At 43.7% G+C, this 27,188-nt stretch overlaps 1 protein-coding gene across 8 annotated transcripts in view; it reads left to right on the forward strand.

The window, feature by feature from the left end:
* Nucleotides 1–27,188, forward strand: part of GRIP2 (glutamate receptor interacting protein 2) — a 257,026-nt gene that overhangs the window by 165,868 nt on the left and 63,970 nt on the right. The window contains exons 1-2 of one of the 8 annotated variants that reach the window (XM_085590446.1): nt 9,304–10,103; nt 13,312–18,409. The exons of 6 other annotated variants lie outside the window; for them this stretch is intronic. Coding sequence is in view for 1 of the 2 variants with exons in the window: in XM_021531545.4 (XP_021387220.2) it covers nt 10,064–10,103 (40 nt within the window). In the remaining variant the exon portion in view is untranslated. Of the gene's footprint in view, nt 1–9,303; nt 10,104–13,311; nt 18,410–27,188 lie in introns of those variants that run through there. One more of the 8 variants, XM_021531545.4, reaches the window with a different exon arrangement.

Consider the following 27,188-nt stretch of genomic DNA (forward strand, 5'->3'; position numbering starts at 1 on the left):
GATTCTGGCTTGGATTCTGTGTGTTCATATTTGTGGAGTAATAAGGTTTTTGGTATTGTTCCCAGTGGCTCTTGCATTGAAATGCACTCTTGGAGTAGGAGGTGTAGCTCTAGAGTCAGCTTCTACAGGAATTTTGTGCCTTTGAGTACCAGAAACAGCACCCAGGAAAGCAGTAATGAACAAATCTCTAACTTTTAATGCCTTCTTGCACAAATAACTACCACATTTCAGCATGTGAACAGCTGCTGAGGTAGCAGAGAGTGTGCACTTGCTCACGAGCAATCTAAAGGTGTAAATGATAAAGCATCATTCCCATAAACTGGGTCACTGGGTTAAGAGAGTTTTGAAAACATCCCCTCCTAACCCATGCCTCTAGTATCTCAGCATCCATCTAGATTTTAATATGGCCATATGTTCATGATATGAGTGTCTGTCATCTGCTTGCTCTGAGGATTTTCTCCCTTAGTTGAGGAAATACTTTGCAAGATCGAGATCACTGCTGAATGCAGGATGATGCTGTGACTGGCAACAATTCATCTTCATTTGAACACTAAATATTCCAATTCACCAGCTAATGAAAGACTTGAATTAGGATAGCAACTTCGTGACTGTTCCAGGAAGGGTTTGAAAAGGCAATATTGAGCTGTACTTCACACAAATTCAGTTTTTAAAAACTAGCTGAGCTTTTGAAATTTCTGAGTATGGTACCCATTGCCTGGACTTTTGTGTCTTCTGCTTCCATGGGTTTGACTGAGACACTCTTGTATGGGTAGTGTTTGCACTGCTTCCTTCCTGGGTTTGAGTATGTTCTTTTTGATAGTGACTCAGCAGAAAATTCTAGGTTTTAGGGACAGGAGGAATAGGGGAAGCAGTTACTGAGCTGTATTTGCTGTTGTGTCAAAAGAGATGAATCTTCTCTCTAGTTTACAGATTGAATAAATTTCCTAACTTTAGCAAGGGACTCAAGATGACCTGCTCCCTAGACATGTCCTCTCCTTGGCCATTCTAGGGGAACCCCTGGAGATGCTGTTAGACAGCTCATACAGGTGGGGCTGGCTCCCTTCCCTAGTGCCTTTCTGAACAGCACTACTGAGACATTATGACACAAAATATTAGCTTGACTTGTTGATTCAAACACTAAATGTTTCCTCCTTCTCCCTTTACCTTCTGGGCCCAAGTGCTCTGTTGCCTTTGTGCTTTCCAGTCTGGGCAGGGTGGGCTGGCACACTGTCACTCCTAATGGTGTGGCCTTCCCTGGTCTGATCATAGAAATAGGAAAAGTTGCTTTGCTAACAGGTTTTGTGACCCCTTTGGGACTGGTAATCAGGATCTTGCAAGGAGGTGCCATACGCTGGTTTTGTGAGCAGCAGGAGTGCAGATTTCAGGTAAGGGACTTGGTCTTCCTTGCCCTGCAGCAGAAAGAGCTGAATGGCTACAACCTCATTTGTTAATTTAAGATGTCTTTGAATGTATATTTTCTCTCCCTCCCCTCTTTCTGAGAAATGGGCTTCTCTCTGCCTTTGCTATTAGGGATCCTCCTCTCCTTTATGTACATCTCTCCCTTTGAGCCCACAGGATCAAGCCAACCCTTTTTTCTCATGTCATACAAATCCCATCTAGTCCAGCTAGTCAAGATTCCCAACTAGCTTTATGGGCACTCTGTGAGAGCAATAGGTTGTAGCTGTCACTGTGGTTAGCAGAATTAATTACTCTTGTTTTAAATGGAAGACAGTTGTTCTCCCAGCTGGCTCCTTTAAATCTTCTCCCTGCCTAGAGCTTAGCAGCCAGGTCCCAGCCACCCTGAGGTTTGTGGGATCATGTTCTGACTTTCATGGGATAATGACTTTTCTGCCCTTGTCCAAATGACACTGACTACTGGTTACAAAAGAAACATAGTAAATTCATCTGTTAGCTGTTCTCTTTCCTGCAAGATTTACTTCCATCAGGGATTTTTACAGCCCAATGCTGTGTCTTTCATGATAGTGATGTGTGGTGGAGGAAATTTATTGTTCCCTTTCTAATAGATAGCTGTAATTTCATTTCAGAACAAGCACTTTATGTGCAAGGAAGAGATTCCATTATGCCACCACACAGCATTGGGAGCATCTGTGGCAGTGGGGTATTTGGATTAAAGAGAGTAAAGGCTGCACATCTGCTGCCCTCCACCCCTATTCACAGAACAAAGTGTTAATCCTAAAGAAAAGAAAGCAATTAGCTTGTAAACCCTTCCTGAACCCACTGGAAGATTAGCCATTTTCAATTAAAGCTTTTCAGCTGGAAAGATAATGGGCTAAAATTTCCAGCTTAAAAAAAAAATACTATTATTGACCATGTGGCTTTATTTCTGCCAATTTGCGTCCTTTATAATTAGCTACCCTGAGATAATTAGGACTGCCTCACGCCATACCCTGATCCCCACTCTCCCCCCTTACAACGCAAAGGGGAAAATGACTTCGTGGCTGGTCTCTTGGCCTGTTGCAGCTGTCATGGATCCGCTGGTGTTGTGTGGACCCACGCTGGGGACGAGCCTAAGCGGTATTTGATAGGTGACTGTAACACACCAGAGACGGACAAACCTTCCCGGGCTGCGGGGAGCGTGCTCCGACTGCTCCCGGCGAGCCCGGCTGGGAGCGGGGAGGCTGCTCCCGCCCTGCAAACCTGCGCCGACAAGCAGTTTGCGGTCCCTCAGGGATCCGCGTGTTCTGAAGCCAAAATGCTTCGTACATCGCCGGTCTCAGCACTTGGGGGTGCTGTGTGTGGCTCTGCCGTGCCCCGGCTGGGGAGGTCAAACTTGGCAAGCTGGAGCGGGATCCGGCCGGCAGCCGGGACCCCGCGGCTGCGCCCGCCCCGTCCGAGGGCGGCCGAGCTCCGGCACCTCCGGCACCTCATCCCGCTCGGGCGGCTGGGGAGAGCCGGGAGCCCTCCTGAGGCGGCCGGGGAGCCTGACCTGGATTCCCCCCGCGCTGGGAAGCTGCTGCCTGGCGTGGTAGCCCTTTTGGGTCATGTCTGTCTGCTCTCTGTGATCGGCTCCCCCCGCGGAGTGTGGCACGGGTGCTGCTCGGCGTGGGCTGTGCTGCCGACCCAGCGAGGGGAGAGCCGGGCTGGAGCTGACACCGGCCGTCCAGCGCTCAGCTGGGCACCCCTGTCCGCTCTGCCCTGTGTCCCTGCCACCACGAGTTAATGCCGCCGGCTTTGGTGGCTTTGGTCCCTACATGTGACTCCGAAGCCCGGCTGTGTCTGTGCTGCTGGTATTGGCTCTGCTATGGCTGAGCAAAAACCGAGAAGGAAGGCTGACCTTTCAGGCAGGCAGCCTGAGGTGCCTCACATGAGGAACCTCCTCAGCCAAGGACTTCTGAATGAGGTGAGCTCACTGAGGTATCTGAATGCAAAACCATCCGGAGCTCTGACTCCTGGGTGCAACGTGGGCTGTGCTTTTTCTGAGTCACCAAAATTATTGGTATTGCTTTTAGTTCTTGGCTGTCTCTCATGTAGACTGTGGCCAGGTCTCACCTAGCTTTGCCTTGTCTCTTTTAGAAGAGTTGCACAGCATAGATGCTGTGTAGTAGCATGCTAGAGAATATATAAAAGCCATTAAAGCTTTTGTTTGGTGGAGGAATACGGCTTGGTGCTCTTGGGATTTCACTGGCCTTATCATGCTGCTGATACTAATACTTGTCTTTAGCAGTCAGCGCTTTTCCTGCTATTTCTTTGTTGAAACACATATGAAAATGTGCCTTGGAAAATATTTTATATCTCAGCTAGTTAATACAGCACCTTGGAGAGAAGGTGTCCGATGCAACAGAGTACAAATGAAGCCTCATTAAGCAGGAATTCAGTGATTCTACTGAATGCCCCAGCAATTAAATTTCATCTCGTTTCATATGCAGGTCAGGAGAGTTAGGAAAGAGAATAGAGGCAGCAGAGCAATGTGGCTCTGTATTATGCAAATTAGTGTTAACATGGCATTTCATTTATTGTTAATGCATTGTTACACTGCTACTCATTGAAAAGAAACTGTGTGGCAACGGGTAAGACTGATGACCCACTTGCTTATTTTCCCTTCTGCATTGGCAGCATTGCTTTTGCAGAAACCAGTGCCAAGATAAATGCTTTAAGGAGAAGATGCAGAAGTTTTTCTTCCCACAGGCAGGAGTGGAGTTGGATGCTAAGACCTGTCCTACAGGTTGCAGCATTGCCTCTTTCTCTGTCTTTTTCTGTCTTTTTTTCTCATGTCTGTGGCAATGCCACATCCCTGCTACTAGAAGGGTCCTGTCTTTGGGCTCAAGCACTGCATCCTTTTGGATCAAGAGGAAGAAGTCTTTCAGTCCCTACTACTGCAAAGACCTGAGCTCTTGTGGCATGAGGGGTTGAGGGATGCTGATGTGCTTTGCAGCCCCATCCACCTGCTCACACCTCTGCTCCCTGCCATCCTGTGGCAGCTCTTTGGAGCTGACTGAGCTCTAGGGTTGTGTTCTATTCTTGTAGGGCTGCAGTGCCTGTTTCCCATTTTCTCTCTATATCCAAAGGTCTGTAGCAGAAGTTGTTTTCTCTCACCTGTACTTTGATTGTGTTGGAGCTTGTTTTACCTAAATTGCTCACCCATAGTGTGGAAAGAAGGTGGATGCAGGCCAGCTGCTAAAAGACCCATCACTACTTTCATTCTTGGTGACATGAATAAAATATAAAGAAGAAACAGCATTTTTGCTGAAGGAGAGATCATGAACAGGCCCTTTCAGGGCAGCCACTGGTGCAGGTATTGAAGTGCCAAGTGCAGCTGTCACACACTCACTGTGGATTGGAGTGGTTTAATGACCTTAAAACTGGAAATCAGTCCCATCACTGAAAAGTTTAGATGCTTACTTGCCCTCCATTTTTTTTCCTGTCAACAAATTGCTCCTATTCCAGTGCACGGGTCACTAAAAGCTGGGAAGCAGGCATTTTGTTTCCTCTAGTGGCATGGTGCTACCCTTGCTTTCTGTGTCTGCGTGGTTCCTCCAATCACGCACATGCTTGAGGATTTTACCAGTGTCACAAGGCTATGGGGTACCAGCCAGATATATTTCTATGAAAGATTTGAGGGGGGTAAAAAGTAAAACCAATTAGGAGACTCTCCAAAGGAAGGGGGATGTATTTTGCCTAGAAAAAGTACTTGTTCTGTACATAAAGCCACAGAAGTAGAGATAAATGGGAGAAATATGCTCTGTCTACCTGAAAGTGTTGAACCTCCTTTCAGAAACTGTGCATGCAACTTCCAGAGCTCTGCTCCTTTTGGACTAGGTCATAAACTCCAGACTTGCCCTGGCATGGCTGGTGGTGGTTGTTGTTGTTGTTAACCTCCTGCTGTATTTCTTATTACTGTGTCTTGTCAAGCTCATCTCCATTTGGCTTAAAAAAATCATTGTAAAGCCAAGATTCACTTTTGTTGGGATGACCTTTGCTAACAAGGTCCCTGAACGAGCTCTTTTATATCATTAGAGCTGGCTGGAGAATAAAGGACCTTGTACTTTCCTGCAGCCTATTTATCTTCCACTGTTTCTCTTATCAGCACTGGGGTCTCCAACCCCAGTGTGTCCTACTCTGATTACCCAGAAAAATGTGCAAGAACCATTTTGTTGTGCTCTGATGGTGGAGGGAATGGATGGGGGTCTTGGAGGTACCTTTGCTGTGTAAAGGAAGTACTCTGTGTCAGTGCTCTGCGTGTGTGCATGTGGCATGGGTTCTAATTGCTTACTGGATGGGTCAATTTATCTTTCAGTGTTCACTACCTGTAATAAATCAGTGTTTAGGACTGGCTGGTGGAATTTGCACTTGAAGAAAAGAACAATCAAGGACTTCCTCTGGCTCCATTATTAAGCTGTTTAAATACACTTAAAGATTTTTTCTTTTCAAGTCCCTTCTCCATTTGCCATAAAAATATATTGATGAAACAGTGCATTGCATTTTGGGGTTGTATGTAAAAATCAGGGCATCTGCTTAGACCAGAGATGAGGCCTGAGGCTGATATGCAGTTGTCTGGGGTTTCTAAGTAAGTACAACTATGTAAAATTGGAGCAGATGAAATGGAGCAAATGTGCAGCCAGTGGGTAGCTGGGTATTCAGCTGTGAAGTCTCTTCCACCAAGAGAGTGATGGGTCTTCCTTTTGTCCCTCCTCCTCCCTGTCTGTTGCAACCAAAAATCAATCAAAGAAGGCTCTCCAAACTTCTTGATTTTGTGCAGAAATGCTTAGAACTCTCAGTAAATACTGTCTTTCCCAGTAAGACAACTGGAAGCACTGGGTCTGCTGTGCCAGAAACAAGCCTTGAGAGGGTGGATGAGCAGGAAGATGAGTCCCCAGTCCCAGGGGGACCCTGATGTGTAGGCATGTATTATTAAATGGAAGAAGTAGGATGAGAAGAAGGAGATGGTAACGGAAAAATCTTAATTCAACATCTGAACTAAAAAAAAGTAGAAAGCATCTGTGTCAGTCTCTTCTGAACCTTCCCTAACCCAAAGCAATTTCTGTTGCTATTAATATCATTTTATATGCGGTTGGAACGTCAGTGTTTCTCTGCACTCTCTAAGTGCATGTGGTTGGGGGTTTTTCCTCATCATTTTCTTGTGGCTCACTTTTCATTATGTTCATTCAGCTGTCTTCAGAGAGTCTCCTGAGACTTCCTAATGTGGAGTGATGTAAGATTCTCTCCATGTTCTCCAGAGCTCAGACCATGTTCAGTGCTAAATGGTTCATATCAGGATCTTGTGTGTGTGTTCCACAGTCCTGTGACTTCTGACAAGGATCCTTTTGGATGTGGTTAAATAATAATGGTTACAAATACTTATCAAACACTGGACTAAATAATGAATATTCTGAGTAGCCTGTGATCTTCCCTCTGCTGTCCTCCCTGTCTTGTTTGGATGAAAGTGTATTCAGTAAATGTTGTCCCAACCAATTTAGGGCATGTAAGGTTTGCAGCATCACTCCCAATGAGGTTCTGGGAGGATTTGTAAGGCAGTTCTGGAGAAATATGTATGAGGTTCACAAGCAGGACAGGATGTGGTGGGTACAAGAAATGCTAAAGCAAGTACTAGTACATGTCTGTGCATGTAAGGGTAGATGCTCCTTACTTACAAGTGAACTGTACTCCTGGAGTGGTAATAGGAGATCAGAATATGCCAAAAAAACAGAACTGAGATTGTTTTTTTTCTTTTTTTTTTTTTTCTGTGAAAAAACTTTTTAAACATCCTACCTCCACAAGATTAACTTATTTTAAAAACCATACATTTGTAGATGAAGCTTGTATGTAGTTGATATGCCAGAGCATTTTTGGAAAGCTACTAATTCTGAGCACACAAACTTAAAGTTTACATCAAGAAGGTACAGGACAATGCACAGACTGTTCCTGAAACATCAAATCTCTACATACTGTTCCTTGAGTTTGTCACCATAGCTTAGGTTGATGCTCTTTTATGACACCTACACATTTTTATGCCATACCATATGTCTTTGGTCTGTCTTGTTTTGTTGGGGTGTGTGGTGCATCCTTACCCTTCCCCATTAGAAACTCAAGCTGTTCACTTTAACTGGTTTTAATGTAGTGCCACCTGAAACATGAAGAAAGTTTTGTGTTTGTGGATTTTGGCCAGAAACCGTAGAGTAAACACCTTTGTCCTCTCCAGGCTCCTGGTTGTCTGGTGTCTTGCCAAGAAGCTCAACGAATGCCACCAGCAATTCTGGGCTTGAAATGCCCAAATGCCTCTTCCACCAACATCAGAGGAATGGGGCAGCTCCAGCCAGTTCTCATCCACAGAAACAAGCAGCTTCAACTGTGTATTAGAGTGTGTGTTCTCACACACGTTTTTTGTGCAGCAGATAATGTGGGAAGAATTTTATGGTGGTGTAAACACAATTATTTAAAATTTTTCTTTAAAACACCATTTTGGAGACATCCATTTCATGGCATCCCAAGCAATGGGCTATTCTCAAATTAGCAGCTTCTTGTATTTGTGGTGCAACTGGTAATGTTTTTTCCTTTAAGATGAAATTTCTTTGCAGCAAAAGCATTAATAGCTGTGTGAAAAGATTTCTAATTATAAATTTTGCCTCAATTACTAATTAAGTCTATTGTCAGCTGAACAACTTCTTTTAAACAAATTATGGACCAAAATATCTCTTTTGTAAGTAGTTTTTTATTACTTAGTGATTTTATTGCTTTTGTATAAGTTATCCTCTCATGAAATAGCTGAATTTGAACCACAGTAGAAATGCAGCTGCATTTCAATCTGAACAAGAGCTCTGGCATTAGGCTGAAACCCAGTTATCTTCCTCCACACAGAGTTAGGACCCCCAGGTCTCTAAGTATTTTCTGCTTGTGCATTCAGATGTGTTTAGTTCCTCTTGATTTATCCAGATTTCTTTCCTAAGGAAACAAGGCTTAACCTTGCTGCCTTTCCAGAGCTTCCTTCTAAATTTGTGGCCTTTTGACCGCTTTCAGACAAATCTACTAGCAGTCTCAACCATACCTGGACCCTCATACAAAAATGTAGATGCCTTCTGTGCCTTAGTCCATGCTCATCTTGATCTCTCTTCACTGTTTGTGGGTATAATCTTGCTGTTATAGATGGCAGTAGTTCTCAAGAGAATAAGGTGACTATGAAGAATGCTGCCATGAGCTGTTTAGCACAGTTTGCATCTCACAGTTTGTCTGAGAAGGGGACTTGCACGGTGCTGGAGGCAGGATCTGACCCTGTGCACACCCTTAGAATCTCATGGGCAGGGCATTGGCATACTCTGCATGCTCTGGATCTTCAACACAAATCAGACAAATTTTCCATTTTAATAGTAAAGGAAGGAGACACTGGTTTCCTGCAACCATTTCTTCCTAGGCCAGTGCCCTTTCCCTACCCACGGTGCAGGGCCAGGGAAGCCATGCAGCATCTTGTCCTGGAGAGCCAAACTCCCGGTGACCAGCTGGGTCCCAGCACTGCCCTCAAAGCCTCGTCTGGCCAAGATCTCGACACAGGACTTGAATGCCTTTTGCCGGTGCTGATTCCTCCGCCTTTCCTCAGAAAGGGTTAAACAGAGTTTTCAGCAAACGCTGTAGGGAGGACACAAGGCTGCAGCCTCATATTCCCTTACGAGCACCGTGTGTATGTGTTTGGGAGGCACTGTAATGCTTTGACAGCAGCTTGACATTGCCTTGAAAGGTGCTGGAGGCTCTGCAAGCACTTGCCAAGAGGGGGTGGGGGAGAGGAAAGTGTGTCAGGCAACACTGCAGTCGCAGCCTCTTCTTGTGCTCAGCCCCGCTGCTGCAACTGCAATTGCAACTGCAATTGCAACTGCAATTGCAACTGCAATTGCAACTCGGGGCTGCTGCGCGGCTCCGCTGCCGGCCAAGTTCTGGCGCTGAGCGCGGCGCGGGGGCAGCGCTGCCTCCGCCGCAGCACCTCCTGCCCGCCCTCCTCCCGTCTGTGCCTTTTTTATTCCCCCACCCCGCTCCTGAAATGCCCGTGAGAGCCAGCGAGGGGCTCGGGCAGGAAGGGGCCAGCGCATCTCCGCGGGATGGTGCCCGCTCTCCGCCGGCGGGGCGCGGGGTGGAATTCCGCCGGGAATGAAGTGCTCGCTCGACATTTGCTGCATCTGCCGGAGCGTCAGGGTTCAGTGGCTGCCTCCCCTTCAACCAGCTGTTCCGGTTAATCACCGCGCTTCCAACTTTTGCTTGGCAATGCCTGATGGACAGTGGGGCCGAGAGAACTAGCACCGGATTTTTAGGACCTCATTAAAAAACCCCATACCCTTCATTTTCCTATTTCCACACAGGACTGGCGAGCCGCACGTTAAACAGCCGTGTAAAGATATTTCTTCCTAGAGGATTGCCACATCTCTGAGTCCTCGCAAACTGGAGAGCCCCGGACGATTGGTGCTCGATCTCGCTGCCGGGCAGTGCGGGAGCCGCGTGTGCGCTGCAGCCGCGCTCGGCGCCGGGAGCAGCCCGGGCTGCCCGGGAGCGGATTCCAGCGCAGGCAGGGAGAGAAAACGGAGCGGCTCTTACAGTTAGTTGAATGATTTGATAGATAACAGCAGACATGCTTTGTGGACTGAAAAAGGATTTGCAGTCAGACTTTGGTGAGTGAGCCATGTCTGTATTTTTTTTTTTTTTTTTTTTTGCCCTTGTCCAGTAGTTTACTTTTGTTTAATCTGATTTTCTTTAAGCATCTTTAATATCATGGGCAGTTTCATGTGCTACTTTCAAAGTGGTTTTACAAATCCAAACCATTGCATGCAAACTTAATTGCTTTGATTTGTGAAATATGTCTCTGCTTCTCTGTAAGGAATTTCTCCCTGTGACCACTGGAGTACCCTTCAGGCTGCCTTTTCCACCTGGAAGATTGGCAGTCACAGGGATTGTTCTTATGGCACCTAAGATATTGTGGAGCCTTTACAGCTGTTTTGGCTGTTTAAAAAATAAAAGCTAAATGCAGCTCCTTATTTTCCAAGCTCAGTGTGTGAATGGTCTGGGCATTTCAGCAATAGTGATTAGGGGGCTGGGAAGAAAGAGGGGAGAAGGGACTCTGCTGAATGTATTGGCATCACTGCCATTGACCCCCCTCCTATATAATCCACTATTACCTTGTCTAATAAATATTTCAGCTCCTGCTAGAAATCTGCCATTTCAATGAGCTGCTACCCCTTGCTTTAGATATGAGTTCACTATTACTGTGGAGTATGAAAAAAATCTATTCCATTTCTACAAGAGACTTGGAAGATGAGTGTAGAAGGGCACCTTTATAAAGGGCAGTCACCAAATTCTGGCCCCAGTTTTTTCAGGAAGGACAGGCTCATATTTCTAACTGAGTGCAATATTCAGGTACTTTGTTGCATGCTGTAGCTCTGCTTGTTGCAGCTGAATGTGCTGCATGGAGCTTGTCTTCCGCTCTGATGCAAGCATTTCCCTTCTGAAAGCAAAGACATTGGGGTTGGAAGTACAGAGGTAATTTATGGTTTCTGAATAATTTTGCACTGCCTGAAGTGATGTACAAAGTGAGACTTTGTCCTCTCTGTAGCATTAAGAAGCCCTAAAGCATGAACCCAACTTTAGAAAATTGTTTTCCCTCCCTCAGTCTGAGGGTAAGATGAACCAGGTGGAAAGCATCCTAGCCTGGCTGTGTTGCCTAATCCCATGGATAGTGACTGGAGGTAATGTTCACCTACTGTACCAGCACAGCAAGAAGCATTTTGGGGGCTTAATTTGAAGCTGCCAGAGACACGTTGATGAGTCCTGATAGGCTGAGGGAATCTGGGCGTGTGACTTGGCAGGAATGCACTTGTTCCATGGAAAGATCAAAAGACAGCTTGGCAGAATATCATACTGCTCTTGGGGTTGAGCCAGGAGCTGGGCTGTGGTTTGGAGGTGGCTGACACTGAGTGTGCTGGAGGGGTTTCCTTGATGCCACCAGCCACAGAGAGGGTAATTTGTGAAACTTCCAACATCACACCAGAGACATCTGGTGCTTCAAGATGGCTGTGTTGTTGCAAATGGTGATGTTGTATGGATGCTGGGTAATCAAATGAGAAATTTTTCTGATGTCAGCCCCAAACATTTCTCAAGAATCTTGGGCCAATGTTATGTCATGTACAAGGGAATCGTGCAGTCACTGGGTGGGTAAGGAAGCCTTTTTACCCTGGTGTCAGACCCTCACAGCTTATGCTTGTGGTGCTCCTGAGGACTGAGATCATGGCTTTCTTGGGAATGCTTTCTGGAAATCTAGAATGGAAGCAATGAAGGGAATAGCAATCTTACCACTCATTTTAGCATTTTAAGTGGAATAGGCAAAACCAAATGAATTGTTTCAAAGAAGCACCCAGACATTTCAGAAGTGCTTTTTGGGCCCACCACCAATAGGGTATTGGTGATTTCTTTTCTTTCTGTCAGTTGCTTTCAGACATTTTTTGTTGGGACATTTTAATAATAGAGAGATTTTGTGTGTCCTTCAGAATGGAAGGGTCAGAAAATGCAAAGTAGCAGTGATATTTTATGGGAGGTGATGTTTATTTTCTATTTAGAGTGAGTAGTTCTGCTGATAGGAAGGTGAATGTATTTCCACAAGAGCCTTTGTAATCCCGCTGTTGGAGGACTTCCTTGAAATTCTTTATGGCCTTTCTGTAGTCCAGGAACATCCTCTATGCTATGCTCTAACAAACTTCACATTCAGATGGTCCTTACTGCAGGATCATTGCAGGAATGGGCAGAGCAACAGAACTCACTGAATCTCTTCTGTGCTGCTCCAAGTGACCCACTGAAGATCCCATCCCAAACCAGCTCATGTCAAATATTAATTGAGGACAGCACAGACACTTTAGAAGACTATTTGTCTTTCGGATGTAACCACTTGGCTGACTTAATTATTTTTTATTTTTTAAAAATACAATTTTTATAGAAGGCAAAGGAAGAATAAAGATAGTAGATGAGTGAGGATGTTCTTTTCTGTTCGGGTTTGCTGTTTGGTTCTAGGTGTGGGCTTTTTTGTTGCCTTTAGAAGCCATGCTTTTAGCATGAGATGGACTCTCTGCAGACCAAGGACAGAATTTCCTGTCCTTTTTCCAGACTGGCAAACTGCACCCTTTATTGCAGGGTGGAAATGGCCAGAAAAAGAGACCTGTTAATAGATCTCTGCCCCTTCCTGCTCTCGGTTTTCAAGGGATCAGCTCCCCTGTTCTCTGCTTGCCAAATAAGCAGGGGAAAGAATAGAAAAAAACATGCCTGAAAGGGATAGAAAACTAATGTGAGGAGCTAGAATAAGACAGGAGGAAATCTTCATAGATAAATCTCCTAGGAAGAAAGATTTTATCTTTCTTATTGAAGAATTCATCACAATAGTGCTATTTAATATAAGTCCTGCTCATCAGGCTGCTTACGTCACTTGTCAGCTTTGCCTCAGTTGCAGCCAAATGAAAGATTAAGAGAAAAACAAACTGGGGTGTGTGTACCAAGACAAACATCTCTGGGTCTGAATCACAGATCTTAATTTCCTCGAGCCAAAACTGGGCAGAGAAAGTTTGTGCTGTTCCTCTACCTTGAGATAGTATTGGCCATACCTGTAATAGCATCCATCCACATTGCATTTGACTATATCCTATCTGGGAACACCTCATCAGCTCAAATTAATTCAGTATTCTAAAATTTTAAGGAAAAACTTTGCTTATTTGTAATTTCAGTGCCTTTGCATTACATCCTAACACAGATGACAGATTACTTCTTTCCCTCTGTGCATCACGTTCAAATATCTGAAGAGAGAAATAATACATTTTTTCCTCCTCTCTCTCTTCTTTTTAGCATAGGCAACTCATCTCTCCCCCCAGCCTCAGAAGTTGTGGTCTTGCAGATGTCTGACCAACCTGCACTGGTTCAACCTGAATGAACTCCAGCTGGGCCAAATAGTTGTTGAGCTGTGGTAACCAGGCCTGGGAACTGCATTCAAGCCAAGGCTTTTATCAGTGCTGAGTAAAATTAAATGATGATTTCACAGATTTTGTAGACTATACCCACTTTGCTTGTAGCAGGGTGTTAGCTCATCCTGCATATGACATTGCACTGTGGATTTACATTTGGTTTGCAGCCCACAGTATCTGAAGAGTCCTTGCTGTCACTTCTATAGTTTTTCCCCATCCTTCATTCATTAGATTGTTCCTGCCTGGGTCTGGTAGCTTGCATGCCCCTCTACCAAATTGTACCTTGGTCTTTTCATGTATGAGTCATTCTGGGTTCAATATCTATGTCCCAGCCTGCTCCCAGTCCCTCATGCCTTGTTGCTGTCAGTAGTCTCAATAAGCTCTCTGCAACATCCAGGTCATTTAGTGAAAACTTGGAGCCATACTAGGCTGGGGATTGTCCCCACAGAACTTCCTTTAATACATCTTTCTCTCCTGATTATGAACAACCGATGAATTTTCTCAGTGTGTGGTTTTCTAATCAGTTTTGCATACACTTCATAATCATCTGTATCCTGCTTCCCAAACACACTTACAAAAATAGCATGTGAAACAGTGTCAGAAGCATTTCTAAAATTGAGATATAGCAACTTGCATTTTCTGTCTATGCAGAAATGTTACTCTCATATGGAAAGCAATTGAGTGGGCATGACTTATTTGTGGTAGATCCAGGTTTGCAGTTAGTCTTCCTCATTTGGTGTTAACAGCTCACACACAGGCAGCTTCAGGAACTGAAAGACAGGGTGATGGATTTGTCATTCGCTCGCCCCCACTCTGGTAGCATGTTGTTTTGGTTTGGTTTTTTTAAACTGAACATTACATTTTATTCTTCAGCCTTGTGATGTCTTACCCCCTCCTTAGGTTCTTATGGACACCTCCTGATGGCTTTGGGACTTTGGTGACCAGGTCTCTTAAGTTTTGTTGACTAAACTTTTAAGTATAAATGAGCTGATCTGTGCTGTCAAAACAAATTCTTGCTCTTTTCTAGAGATGACCCATTTCACTGAAATTGCTCTTTTATAGAAGAAAACAGATGGAAGTAATATCCTACAGCTTTTCATGGCCTATAGAAACAATTTTTTAAATTCAGTTTTTCTCCTCCTGTATGGGGGTTACTGAGTTTTTCTCTCAAATGCTTGTGGTCAGGCACATCTTATTACTACAGATTTGTTAAGAGAAAGATGGTTTTCATGCAAAATCCAGGGAGATTTGACACAAATGTTGGTCCACACTGTCAGTTGAACAACTGCTAGAGAGATTTTCTCTCCAGTGTTAAATGTTGGAGTCCAGTTTCCAGCTGAGGCATTATCTTCCCTGCCACCACGCTTAAGAAAATTTCAATGCCACCAGAAGAGGTTCACTTTGACTTAGAGTGATCCATAGAAAGGGACTGAGTTTCATGTGGTATGTTAAGTCTTGCATTTTGCTTTATGTCAAGGATCATTGTTCTTTATAATGTTTGTTTTATTTTTTTAATCCATGTAAGCCAATGGTAACTGCACTGCCAAGGTGTTTGCATGTGTTAGGACATGTAGGATTCAATTTCTTTTGAAAATGGACTGCTAAAATTGATTGTGTGCAGATGCCAATGTTTACTGCTTGTGATATCCACCTAATTCAAAGATGGAAATAATGGGATTTTATCCAGAAGGTTAGAAAAAAGGTATTGGGCAATCTGGAGGAAAGGGCATCTCTTCTTTTGTGTGTAGGCATGTGTAGGTGTTGCAAATAAAAGAAACAATTAAACCTAGCAAGTCATAATAATCAGAAAGATGTGCTAATGCAGAGCTGGATAGGAAAAAGTAGAGCAAAAAAATATTTAGCAATATTCATCAATTGACAATGAAATGCTATCAGGCATAAGAACATTTAAGGCTCTTTTCAGCTGTCGGTTCAGCTACTGCATAAATTTTAGCATGTGAGTAATCCCATCAGGGTAGGCATGGTCTTAAGCCTTGATAGGATGGGGCCCCCAGGTCATTGTATGCCTGTCTATTCAAGGTGGCAGAATTTGGTTTCAAGACAAACGTGCTTGTGTGGGTGTTAGGAAATTCTGGGTCTGTGACAGTCTGACTGCTAGTCTGCTTCTGATTTTTTTTCTTATAATATTATTATTATTATTATTCTGTTCATAACAAAAAATGACTGAGCTTGATGTTCTTAGCCACCAAGTTTATTAATCTGTGGATTTACAAATCAGTCTAGTAACTTGAGATGTGCAAAATCACACAGGATGAAGAATTTCTCTCCCTCCATTATTAACAATTGCCACCCCTGATTTTTTTATTTCAATGGAAGTATTTTTTTTTCCTTTGACCATGGGTTTTTGTTCAAGGATCTGATAATTACATGCTTGGAGATGATGGCTTTTCAAAAGCATCTTTCCCAGCAATTTTCAACTGGAGATGTGGATAAAAATATCTCCCCATTTTTTTTATCAGAAATGTTTTCAGTAATGTGCAATTATGAGCTCTGCCTTCATTCAATTCATCCTGGAAGAATTTGCTTCACAGGGAAATTCGTTTTCTAGCTGCTGTAGATGCCAGCATAGTTGGCAGCTGCAGGTTTTGTGGGGAGGAGGGAAAAGAAAGGCCCAGAAATTAAAATTGCTGTGAAGTAAATTGATCTCAACACCTGGAAACCATGAAAAGATGGAGTTTCATACTTTTTTGTTAAATCATTGTTAAACTGCTTTGCATATCAGTCCCAAAATGGCCCTGTAAATTATTTAGTGTAGCTGAGAGATGAAGAGATGATCCACTTCATCACTGCTCACACCTGATCTGTTTCTTACTGTGCAGGTTCATGTTAGCAAGGTGGAAGGTATTATGGTTTTCTTCCCAGCAGTACTCCAGCCTTAATATATAATAAACACTTGTGTGGTTTATCATAATGAAGCTGTGAGGTAAGACCTGGCTCAGTTCTGGGGAGAACACTGTTGCTGAGAAGGACTGGAGAGCAGTTTCAAAAGCATAAACATGCTTTTGTCCTGGGAGGCAAGAACTTGTGCTGGAAAGAGTATGATCTGGCTCCCTGCTGCCAGGTGTGTGGATGAAGAAATGATTTGTTTCATTCTTCTGCATCATTGCATTTTCCTTGTTCCTAAAGGAGGCTTTAGGTCCTGATCTGGTGTGTGCTTCTGTTTTGGAGGTCATGTGCCGAGTTGTTTGCAGAGATTGAGTAAACTAACTTGTTTGAGACTCCAAATAATTATTCCCTCCCAAGTAAGTTCTGTTCCTCCTCAGAGCCCTGAGTACATGGGGAGCCCAGAGGTCCAGCACCCTCAGCCCCTGCCCTGTGGGAGCTCTCACCTGAGGCTGAGGGGAGGGTGGGATGGCCCAGCTTCAGACATCTGCTTTTCCAGCCAAACAGCCGACTTCAGTCATGGATCTGCTCCTCGATCTTTGAGCAACCACATGCATGACCATACAATTGATGAGGGTCTAAGTCAGACCTCCAGCAGTCCTCGCTGTTGTGCCACCAGCTCACATAGTGGAGATGTTGCAGCAATAAATCTGCTTTTCCATAAGATTTCAGTGGAGATCCTCTCCTTTCCCCTTGTGACCATGATGGCTGATCCATACAGGGTCCTTACTACAGAGAATCATTCACCCTGAAATGTGAGGGAAGTGGCCTGCTCCCACCCCAGTGATTTATAGAGGATAATTTCTTTATGGAATGTGGCTCCATTTGGGTAGGATTAAACTCTTGGCATAAGATGAAGGTATGTGTTTTGCTAAGGGATTTTTTTTTTTCCAATAATGGAATGCATTTCCCATACAACCCACTGTATAAACAGATCCTGTTCCTTCCTGCCATGGGACGTTGTGCTCTGCTCCAATCTGCCTCCAATCTGCAGCCCAGCAGCCCCCAGGATCTGGGGGGGTCTTGGGGCACCATCTCTGCAGGTTCAGCCTCAGCTGATGCCTCTGCAGCAGTGAAGCCATGCAGGGGAATCAGGGGGATGTGAGTGTGAGGTAGGAATGGACTGCATGGGGTCCTGGGATAGAGCCACAGAGGTATGCCTGGAATCAGTGGGAAGATGCTCAAATATGTGCAGATCTGGATCAGACAGCCCAGGTGACTTGTAAACCTTGTACCTGTGGAGTTAAAATCAGATTGAAGTTAGAAGAACTCAGAGACAGAGGGTGCATCACTCATTGCTTCCTATTTTCCTCCAAACCCAGGTGTCTCTCTGGGGTCCATTGCTCCCTTGCCTGTCCTTGCTGTGCAGCATGTGGGATGTTCTCCCTGCCATTCCCTGCTCCTTGCTGCTGTAGCCAGGCCATGGGAGGTGACTGCTGCTGTTAGGGTGGTGGCAAATTCCACCCAGCTCCAGGCTGGCTGCAGAGACAGTCGAGAGATGGGTGCCATGAGTTGTGAGGCTGCGCAAGAGGCTTGAGACAACAGAGAAAATGGTGTTATCATTGTTATTATTATTATTAATTTCAAAAAAGAATCAAAGAAACTCCTCTTCCTCCTTGTATTTCAATTTATCCCCAATCTTACTCAAGCGAGCTTGGCAGAGGGGCCCCATCACTTAGAGGGGGGATAAGCATTCACTTTATAGGAACTGGAAAACAAAATGTTTGGAAACTGTGGTGGAGGCGGGTGAGCAGAGCTCCACTGGCTTTCCCTCCTTTGTAAAGGACCCTTTATAATTCAGCAGCTGACTCCAGCAGCGTCATGAGCTATAATAGGCAATTAGCTCCTAGCGGATTTATGTGACACTGTGTTTTATAAGCAAACAGTCATGTGTGTTTAGTCATTAAATGGACCTGCTGTATCTGACGTTCACAGAGACCATGTTTCCCTCTCCTCTCCCTGAGCACGCACTCAGCTCTCCTGCAGCAGTGTGGACGCACAGACATCCATACTTGTGTGAAACTGGTGGAAATGTATCATCAGCAGCTGCCTTTGGTTCTGGCATTCAGTGGCAAGAGGTAAACTTTTGGCAATATTTGCTTTTGGAGAATCCAGACTCCATCTGGAGGTTAGAGAGGTGGGAATGGGAGATACCTGGTGCAGGGATGTCCCCCCACAATCCTGAGGACTCTTGCTAAGGTGAGGGGCTGGATGGGCACTTGCATGGCACCCCGCCGAGAACTGGAATTCCAGGTGGTTGCAGTGCTCCCCAGACTTGAAAAGCAGTTAAGTTTAGTATTCATAGCTAATTTTAGATACACCTGCGCATGCAGCTCTTCCACACATCCATTACACACTCTACAGAACCTGTTTTAATTTTTATTAGCACGAGTGCCTTGTTGAATCAAAATTAAGTGGGTATTTGGAAGCATAATGTGAAGCATTACATTTAATGGTCTGTGTTCCTGCCTGGAGAAAGGCTGTCACGTGCATCTTCTTCTCCCCAACACTCTGTGGTCTTTAGCTACACCTGAATTTTGCTGAGTTCTTTGCTGCTTCCTATCCTCTGTAAGCAGTAAAACTCCCAGCTGCAACCTTTCAGGTGCATGTTGCATCTTTCCAGATGTATGGCCTTATTCTGCTGCAAACCTGCCTGGCCTTGGGTAGTGGTGTGTGGGGAGAGGGCAGGTTTGGGGTGCTGGTGGAGCTGTGCTGCTGGAGCTGCTCAGCCCAGCCCCGGGAGAGCTCCTGTGCCTCTCCCCTTCTTATCCAGGTTCCCCTGTCTTGTTCAGAGGGGAGCAGGTGCCTGCCTGGAACAATGCAAAACTGACTTTTCCCTCAGTCCTAGGCATGAGGCTGCCTGGTCAGAGGCATGAGTCCCTCTGGAGTGTGTGATGGTCGGGAGAGCTGGGACTCTCACCAAATTGCAAGTGCTGTTTTAACCAGTGTCCCCATTTCCCAGCCTGAGGCTCCTTGTGGCCATGCCTTGCTCCTAGCTGATCCTTTGATTGTTGTGTTTTTGGGTTTCAAAAAATAGGGGAAATAAACCCACAGAACTATGGGGCATGAATTCTTCACAGAGCGGGATTTCCATATGAAAATCCCAAGGTTGTATTGGCTTACAGGTACTCACAAGAAACATCTTTGTGAACTTTTCAGAGGGTCACAGCTTGCAGCATTTTGTTCTGAATTTCACCAGGAGTTTCCATGTCTTTTGTGAATTCTTGTGCTGGCTGAATCTAAGACTGGGTTTTCCACCTGCTTTGTTTCACCTGTGTGATATAAAGCAACTGGAAACAGCACAGCAGTTTGCATTAAGACAGCCATAGAAAACAGCTGGAATACATTAATAACTCTGCTGGAGCAGGATCTCATCCATCTTCTGTACTGAACAGATGTTTGTTTTCATCAAAGTGGTGCTGTGCTGATCTTTGACATCAGCTTGTTTGGAGGCTGGGAGGTTGGCAGTCTGAAGCCAAGTCAAGGCTTAATGGGAAGCAAGAAGTGGGCAAACACAGGAGCTGAGCTTGTTGGAAGCAAGATTTGATGGGCAATTCAGGGAAATTTTTAACAGCTGGTTTGAAGAGATCAGCTGCACCAGTTCCAACATCAAATAACTTGGAGCTTTGGAACTTTCATATTTTATCTTGTCCTGCTAAATCTGATATTCCCTGACTCTTTGATTTCTCTCCTTCTCCCTTCTTCCTTTCATTTTAAATGAGGCTCTTGCTTACTCTTTCTTTAGTCATTTAGCTGTAAGCTTATTCCATCTCTCACACAGCTCCCGTGAATCCTCCTGACACAGTCTAGGATAAATCAGCCTGGGCTCATACATGGGCCATTGCATAAGAGATGGTTTGTGTGTCAGAGTCTAAAATCTACATATGTTTAGATCAGTCCTGAAGTAGGAACATCTGTATGTATTAATATATAATGGCTTTTACCACATGAATGAATAATCCAACTCCCACGATTTGGTATTTACTTTCTTTGAAACATTGCTACTTAGCTGAACACTGAGGGAGAATCACATTTATGGGAATTAAGTCTTAGTAAGGTTTAGCAGAGCTTCGTGGATAAGCTGGAAACAAGTGTAAATGGGGTGCCAGAAATCTTTCTTTTAAAATAGTTAATGCTGTCTGGAATTTCTTCCTTATTTTTTGACTCCCACTGGCTTTTAAGCACTTTGCATCAAAATGCAGTGCAAATCTGGGATAAAGCACCTGATCTGCCACCTACTGCATTAAATGTCTTCCTCTGTGATGTCACCTTCCTGCAGCACCAGCTGTCTTTGCAGTGCTAAAATAGGTTCCTAAACCTTGGAGGCTGCACTGTGAGTTGGAGGCTCCAGCTGGGGTATCACCTTATTGCTGACAAAGCTGGCTGTGAGATGCCTTCATGCACTGGCCCATGGGATGATGCAAAAGGCTGTTGGAGATAAGTTCTACCTGAATCTGTTTGCTCACTTCACACCTTGATCTCTGGCCCATGCTTTTATTAAATGTTACTGCACTGAAATGCATCTCTTCTGTTGCCCGATTTGCCAATTTGCCAGTGGTTTGTTTTTTTTTGTTTTTTTTTTTTTTGGTGTTTTGTTTTGTTTTGTTCTGCTGTTTTTGTTATGCTGTGGTTTGCAAGGGTTTTCTTATTGCTGTTGGCACTGAGATTGATGCATACCACACATGGACCTGTATCAATCTCAGCCACCTCTTGAACTGGCACGATAAATCTCCCAGATTTGATCCTTCATTTAATTTTCTGTGCCTTTCCTCTGAGTCAGAGCAGACTTGTAATTGGGAGCAGAGAGAGGGTGCTAACCTGGATATGTGGTAGGGTGACCTTCCTTGAAAAAGCTCTCCTGGACTCCCCTTGCCCACCCCTTGTTATATCTTGCTGGTACAAGTGTTGCTTATGTCAAACTGATGAGAGCAGCAGGGAAGCAAGATGTGATTTGCTTTTCCAGAAGCAGAAAAAAGGGGCTTTCCCCAACTCATCTAAGGATCTGTGTTTTCTAAAAGGTTTCCTTAAGCTTGGTTTACTTCTCCTCACTTGGTCTCCACATGGGCTACTGCAAGTTTAGAGGTGCTAAAATTTTGCATGTGCTCTTTGGGGCACATAATTTACTTTTGTATCAAGGACTTTCTTTAAAGTAATATAAAAGTAAAACAGAAAAAGGCATTACAATGTAGCTAAGTCCCACTTTGTAAAGGATCATAAGGCTGAATGTTGGCACAATGTCTTTTGGCCACCTCATCTTCCCTGTCTGGTGAACAATCCAGTGTTTTTTCCTTTGCTTTGTCTACTACCTGTCACAAGAGATTTGCTCTTGACAATTTGCCTGCTGAACTGGGACAAGTTATCTGTCTGTAGCAAAGCCCAGTATTAAAAACTGTTGTCTCAAGCCCCTAATTATCCTTCTTCTATTTCAGAACTCATGCTCTGTTTTTTTCCTTCCTATCCAGGTATATCTTGGGAAGTGGGTATTCCAGTTTTCCTCTGTTTGAAATTAAACATCTTTTCACCATAAAAAAGTAGCTCAGGGAACCCTGTCAGTCATTGCTTTTTGTTTCTGCTGCAGTAATATTGATGTATCCTTCTGCTTCATTTGAGGTGGGATCTTCAGCTTTGAGCTGGTCAAAACTGCAGAAAAGAATTATTATGGGCAAAAATTACCCTTTCATTGAACTGTGCTATTTCTTTTCAGCCAATTTAATCCCAAATGGCACCTTCACCTTTTTTGTTTTGGGCTTTTTTGTAAGACTAAATTGTGACTGAGCCATTCAACATCTAGTCTCACTCCCTGCATAATACAGGTCAAAGAGCTAAGTTCCTGTGAGCCATCCTCTGAACTGCTAAGGGCTGCCAAATGCTGCTGAGAAAGTCGTCCATCCATCATGCCAAGACATTCAGTAACACAATGTCCAGGTGGTTAATTCTTTACATTCAGTGGAAAGAGACGACCATGCACACGTTCCAATATCTAGGATGCATCTATAGCTCTCCTCAAATTTTGGCTCTCAAGCTCTGCACCGAAGAATTCTGTGCTCTCCTGCCAGGCTCACACACCAGACCAGATTGGCTTCTCCCTTCTCTTCAGTACAGTCCTACCTTGTACTTAAATTCCTTTGCTCCCTGGAAAGTTAACAGCCTCTTGATTTAACAGTTCTTCTCTATGAACTTCGAGGATGAAAGACAACAAGTGCTGTTTTTATAGCAATCATAATAGGGATCAAAGGAGAGTTTGTAAAATGCAAAATAGGTGCAAGAATTTTCTATCACTATCACTGCAGCAAATTGATCTCCATTTCAGAAGATGGAAGTCCTGACTTCTCTCTGTTCTAGCACACCCAAGCTGTTGCTTTATGCTTCATGTTCCCACCCAGGCTGTGCAGGAGGGTGCCCAGCTCTTGGCACTGCCAATGGCCCTCGAGTCTTGTCTTCCTGTCTTCTCCCTGGACCTCTGTGAGTCCAACCCCGGCGTTAGGTAAGACAGTAAAAACCCTAACAAGACACCAAGATGAAATATGTTTTAATAGGGACATTGATAATGTTTTTTGCTTCAACTATTAATATATCAAAAAATAAAAGCCTTTGCCTGCTAGGGTGTAGCTTTTGACAAGCTGCCTTAGTTGGAAGGCAGCTTGGAGCCAAACCCTGTGCAGTGGAAACATTCATGATGGGTTTCATTAAAGCAAACCTTGTTTTCCTTTTTTGACTAACTCCAGGGTTTTTAAAGAACTAAGTAATAGTGGCCTCTAGACTTAGGTGGCACAAGTGATTTGAGTGCTGAAGTCTAGTAAACTGACAGTACTTAATTTCATTTAATTGAAAACGCACAATAGAGCTGTCTTTTATTATTTGATTTTACTCCACAGTCACTTAGCATGGCATTTGGAACTTGAAAGAAGGTAAGTCCTCAGGGTTTGGATTCAGCAGGCTGCATTTCTTATCCACTGCCATATTTAAGAAAGAGTTTGGAAGCTTACATAGAGTTAATAGGGAGAATTGATTCCCTTGCCAGCTAGGATTTACTGCTGCCTGCTGCTTAGATTAATAAATCCAGTTGTATCTAGTGAAGCATTCTTCCTTAGGAATGATGTTAGACTTTATTGGTAATTTCTCACCATATTACAATTGCTAACTTCGATAATTTCCACGAAAGATCAGTCTGAAAATGTATCTTATTCATCTTGAATTTTTACTCTTCAAAGTTAGTTTCTTCAGATAACACAATCAATATATCAGCAATATTTCATCTTTCTAGCTTAGTGTTGGACTCTCCTCAGTACACTCTATGCTGCTTAATAAGAGAAATTGTCAGATTGACTGGAAAATGTAACTTTAATAACATCATTTCACTAGAACCATTGAGAAATAATAATCTCATGGAGTTGGTTTTTGCACTATTCTTGTCTCTCGTGCACAAAATTGCTGTGAATGCTCTGAGTCGGTGTGTACAAATGATCTGCAAGGGGGTGAGGCACTGCAGAGCTTCCTCTGCCACTGGGTCATCCACAGATATAAACTGATGAAGCTGTCTGAAAATGCCTGGGAGGGTGAGAAGGATTGCAGGAAGGGAAGTCTCTCTCCATTTCTCTCTATTTTTTAATGCTAGAAATGCAAATCTTGCTGGGGACTGCATAAGCAAAGTTAAGGAGAAGGCTCAGTGAGTGAAGAGGGACCTTCTTGGTGTTGATGTTGTTAAGGGATTGTTAGGAAGAAATGGATAAAAGTGAAGATTCTTGGCTTTTGTTTGGGAAAAGCTATTTGTGCTGAAGATCCAGCCTGTGAAATCCCTCAAGCAGCTCTTAATAAGCCTAATTTAATGCACAAAATCATATCCTCACCAGAATCAGGAAAGAGTCATCTCTGATACTTTTAAATGAAAGAAACAAAATCACAGGCTACTTCAGAAGAACAACATCAGCTCCTCTGTGAACAGAAGAGCAATGGAATGTTTCATTTCTAAGAGTCTGCATCCATTATCCCCTGGTCTCCTCTCTACCATGCAGAAGAAGATGAAGTTGGTCTAGATCTGGTTTGCACAACAGCTCTTTGCTTTTCTGAGAGCAATATCTTAAGTCTTCTCTACTCAAAACACATTTTTATTGAAAGTTACAAGATTATAAACCTCTTTCAGGCTGCACTCTCTCTTCCCTCCAGGTTGATGGATATTGGCCACTGTATTCCAGAGGTGCAGAGGACAGTAGATGAACAGCATGGGAATTTTATTTTCATACAAAACCAGGAGAGACAAATCAAGGAGCTGGTTTTAATAAAAAGTTTTTTTTTACTGTTATGAATATTTTTTCTTCCATCTCTCAGTACAGCTTGAGTGGAAATTAAGAACTATTTCCCGGTCCTCTATCACAGAGTCCCTCGGATGTGCTGATTAGATAAAGTGACTTTGTGTTGGCTTCCAAAGCAATAATGAGAACAAACACTGCATTGCAGCAAGGGCTCTGGTATAGAAAAGACATGGGTGTAATAGTAGATTGATTGTAGATTCTTAAATTGTGGGGCTTTTTTCTTTCTTCCTTTTTTAAATTTTTTTTTCTTTTTCTGGAATGTAATGTATTTAATGAAAATATGAGCACCAGATGTTGGCACTGCAAGCTGAGTCTAGCATTCATTCTTATCAGATGGGACTTGGATCAGACCTTGAGAGGTGTTTAATATCCTGTGGAAGTTGATGTGAGTTAAACCTTACCAAAGCCTGGCATTTCTGCAGAGCTGACTTAACTGGGTTTTGTGCACACAAAACTTGTTTACTAAATGCAGAAACTCCTCCCACATCTTCATGAGAAGCAGGAATCTTCCATCACTGTTACAGTCTTGTAGGGGGTAAGAAATATGCTCTTGTATCCCTTGGAAGCCAACCTGCTTGGTAAGAGAGACATGTTCTGGCTCATATCCTGGTCCCATAAAGGCCACTGCTGTGCAAATAATTATCTACAGCATTTCAGTTGAAAATGATTGCTTGAATAAAAATTGTTTCTTTAAAAGTAATTTTGGTTTCTTATTAAAAAGAAAAAAAAAACCCAGAAGAACAAAGCACGGAGTTTCTGTTGAACAATAGGCTATTGTATGTTCCTAGAACTGATTTCTGTGAATACAGCAGCAGGTGTTATAAAATTGTACATGCCTGAGAAGATTTGGTAGGTGAATGAATGGATACAGAAGAAAAGGAGAGATGTGGAGGGTGTGAGGAGATGAATTCCATGCTGTGTCTATTGAGGAGAAGAAATTAAGAAGTACAACTTCCTTTTGGAATACCCTCAAAGTCTGGACAAGTTATTCCTGGCTCAGAAGCTAGGAGCAGCAACTACACAAGTGCACAGAAGAGCCTTCTACAGCAGCCTCTGGTGCCACAAGGAGCTGCAGCTGATGGAGCACATTCCCAGGCCAGGGCTGGGAACACAGCAGCATTGCAGAAGGGCTGGCACAGGGACTGGCAGCAGGTTGATAACAATTCTCTTCCTCAGAATTATCTAGGAAAATGTGATAAAGCTCAGTTATTGTTTTGGAGGCAAGAGCCTTATTTCCAGCAAGGATGGTTCTTGTACAGCATGACTGTTTTCCTGTGCTCTTCACTCAGAAATTTCTGAGGAGAGAAGTTAAGAGGAAGCTTCCCCAACTTCTCATTTGTTCTGAGTATGAGCTGGGACAGGATTTGTTGCCAGTAAAGGGATAAATAAGAGGCTTTTCTTCACAAAAGGCAACTGCAGTTTTTACCAGATTTGTTGATACATGTATTTATGAAATTAGGGAGGAGCTGCACTCTAAATAACTTGGTCTGTTCCAACTTGAGCTCAGTGGTTAAGGGAAATTTTTTTTTAATCTTCCTGGCACAAAGGAAGGGAAAAGCATTTCAAAACACTGCTTGACTTGGGATTAGTGCTGTGGGAGAATCACATGAAAGGTGCCCTACACTGAGGGAAGGGGTAGAGCTGTGGTGGATACTGGGGTTTTTCACTGGCATTCTTCAAGCCCATCCCATCTTCTGAAGAGTAAAAAGTGAGAAAACACTGGGCCCTTTCAGGGTTGGGTTGAGTATTTTTTTTTTTTTTTTTCAGCAAGCTAAAATCAGTGTGTTGAAAATGAGATTGTAGTGCAGAATCCTACAGCAAAAGTGACTCTGTTTTCTTGTTTTAAGCACAGGAGCATGGACTATTTTGTCTAAGGATCTATATACTTGGATTAGTTTTATGTAGGGCACAATTATACTTTAGTTCAACTTTTCCATTCTTCATGAAAAGCAGTCTAGAGATCACTGATAGATGTGTTTCATCTGTTTCTTGGGGTTCTATTTATTTATTTTCTTTAAGTTTAGTTATACAGAGCCAAAGCACTGTATTTGTAGAGATGGGAAAAGACCTGAGCAGCTGTACTGGTAATAGTGAACTCATGTACAGATTTTCCAAGGGCCTGAAGAGCTGTGGATTTAGATGGGCAGAAGAAAATTTAAGCCACCTGCTGAGGAAGGCTTGGGGAAGGTGGGGTCTTTCATGCTCTTGTCAGAAGCAAACATGTGAGGGGAGCTCTTGCTCTGCAGTGAACTTTGTAATTAAGTACATTCAGAAAATCATGCAGTCTGTAACAGTATTCAATGGGCTTTTTGATTTCCAGTCCTGGGCTCTCTGGTTCTGCCTGTTTCCCTTATTAAAGGCTAAGTGCTTTGAAGATGGGAGGCCACCACTGTGCAGAGCTGACAGTGGCACTGCTGTCCCCAGCCTGCTGTGGTGGTGCTGAAATAACCCAAACTGCTCTCGGGGAGTTGTGCTGGAGGGGCAGTTTGGTACAGCCTTGCAATCCAGCCCAAATCCATCACTGGAGCATGAGATGCCTCTGGCTGTG

This window comes from Lonchura striata, chromosome 12, assembly GCF_050655825.1.
Source record: "Lonchura striata isolate lonStrDom1 chromosome 12, ASM5065582v1, whole genome shotgun sequence".
Taxonomy (NCBI): domain Eukaryota; kingdom Metazoa; phylum Chordata; class Aves; order Passeriformes; family Estrildidae; genus Lonchura; species Lonchura striata.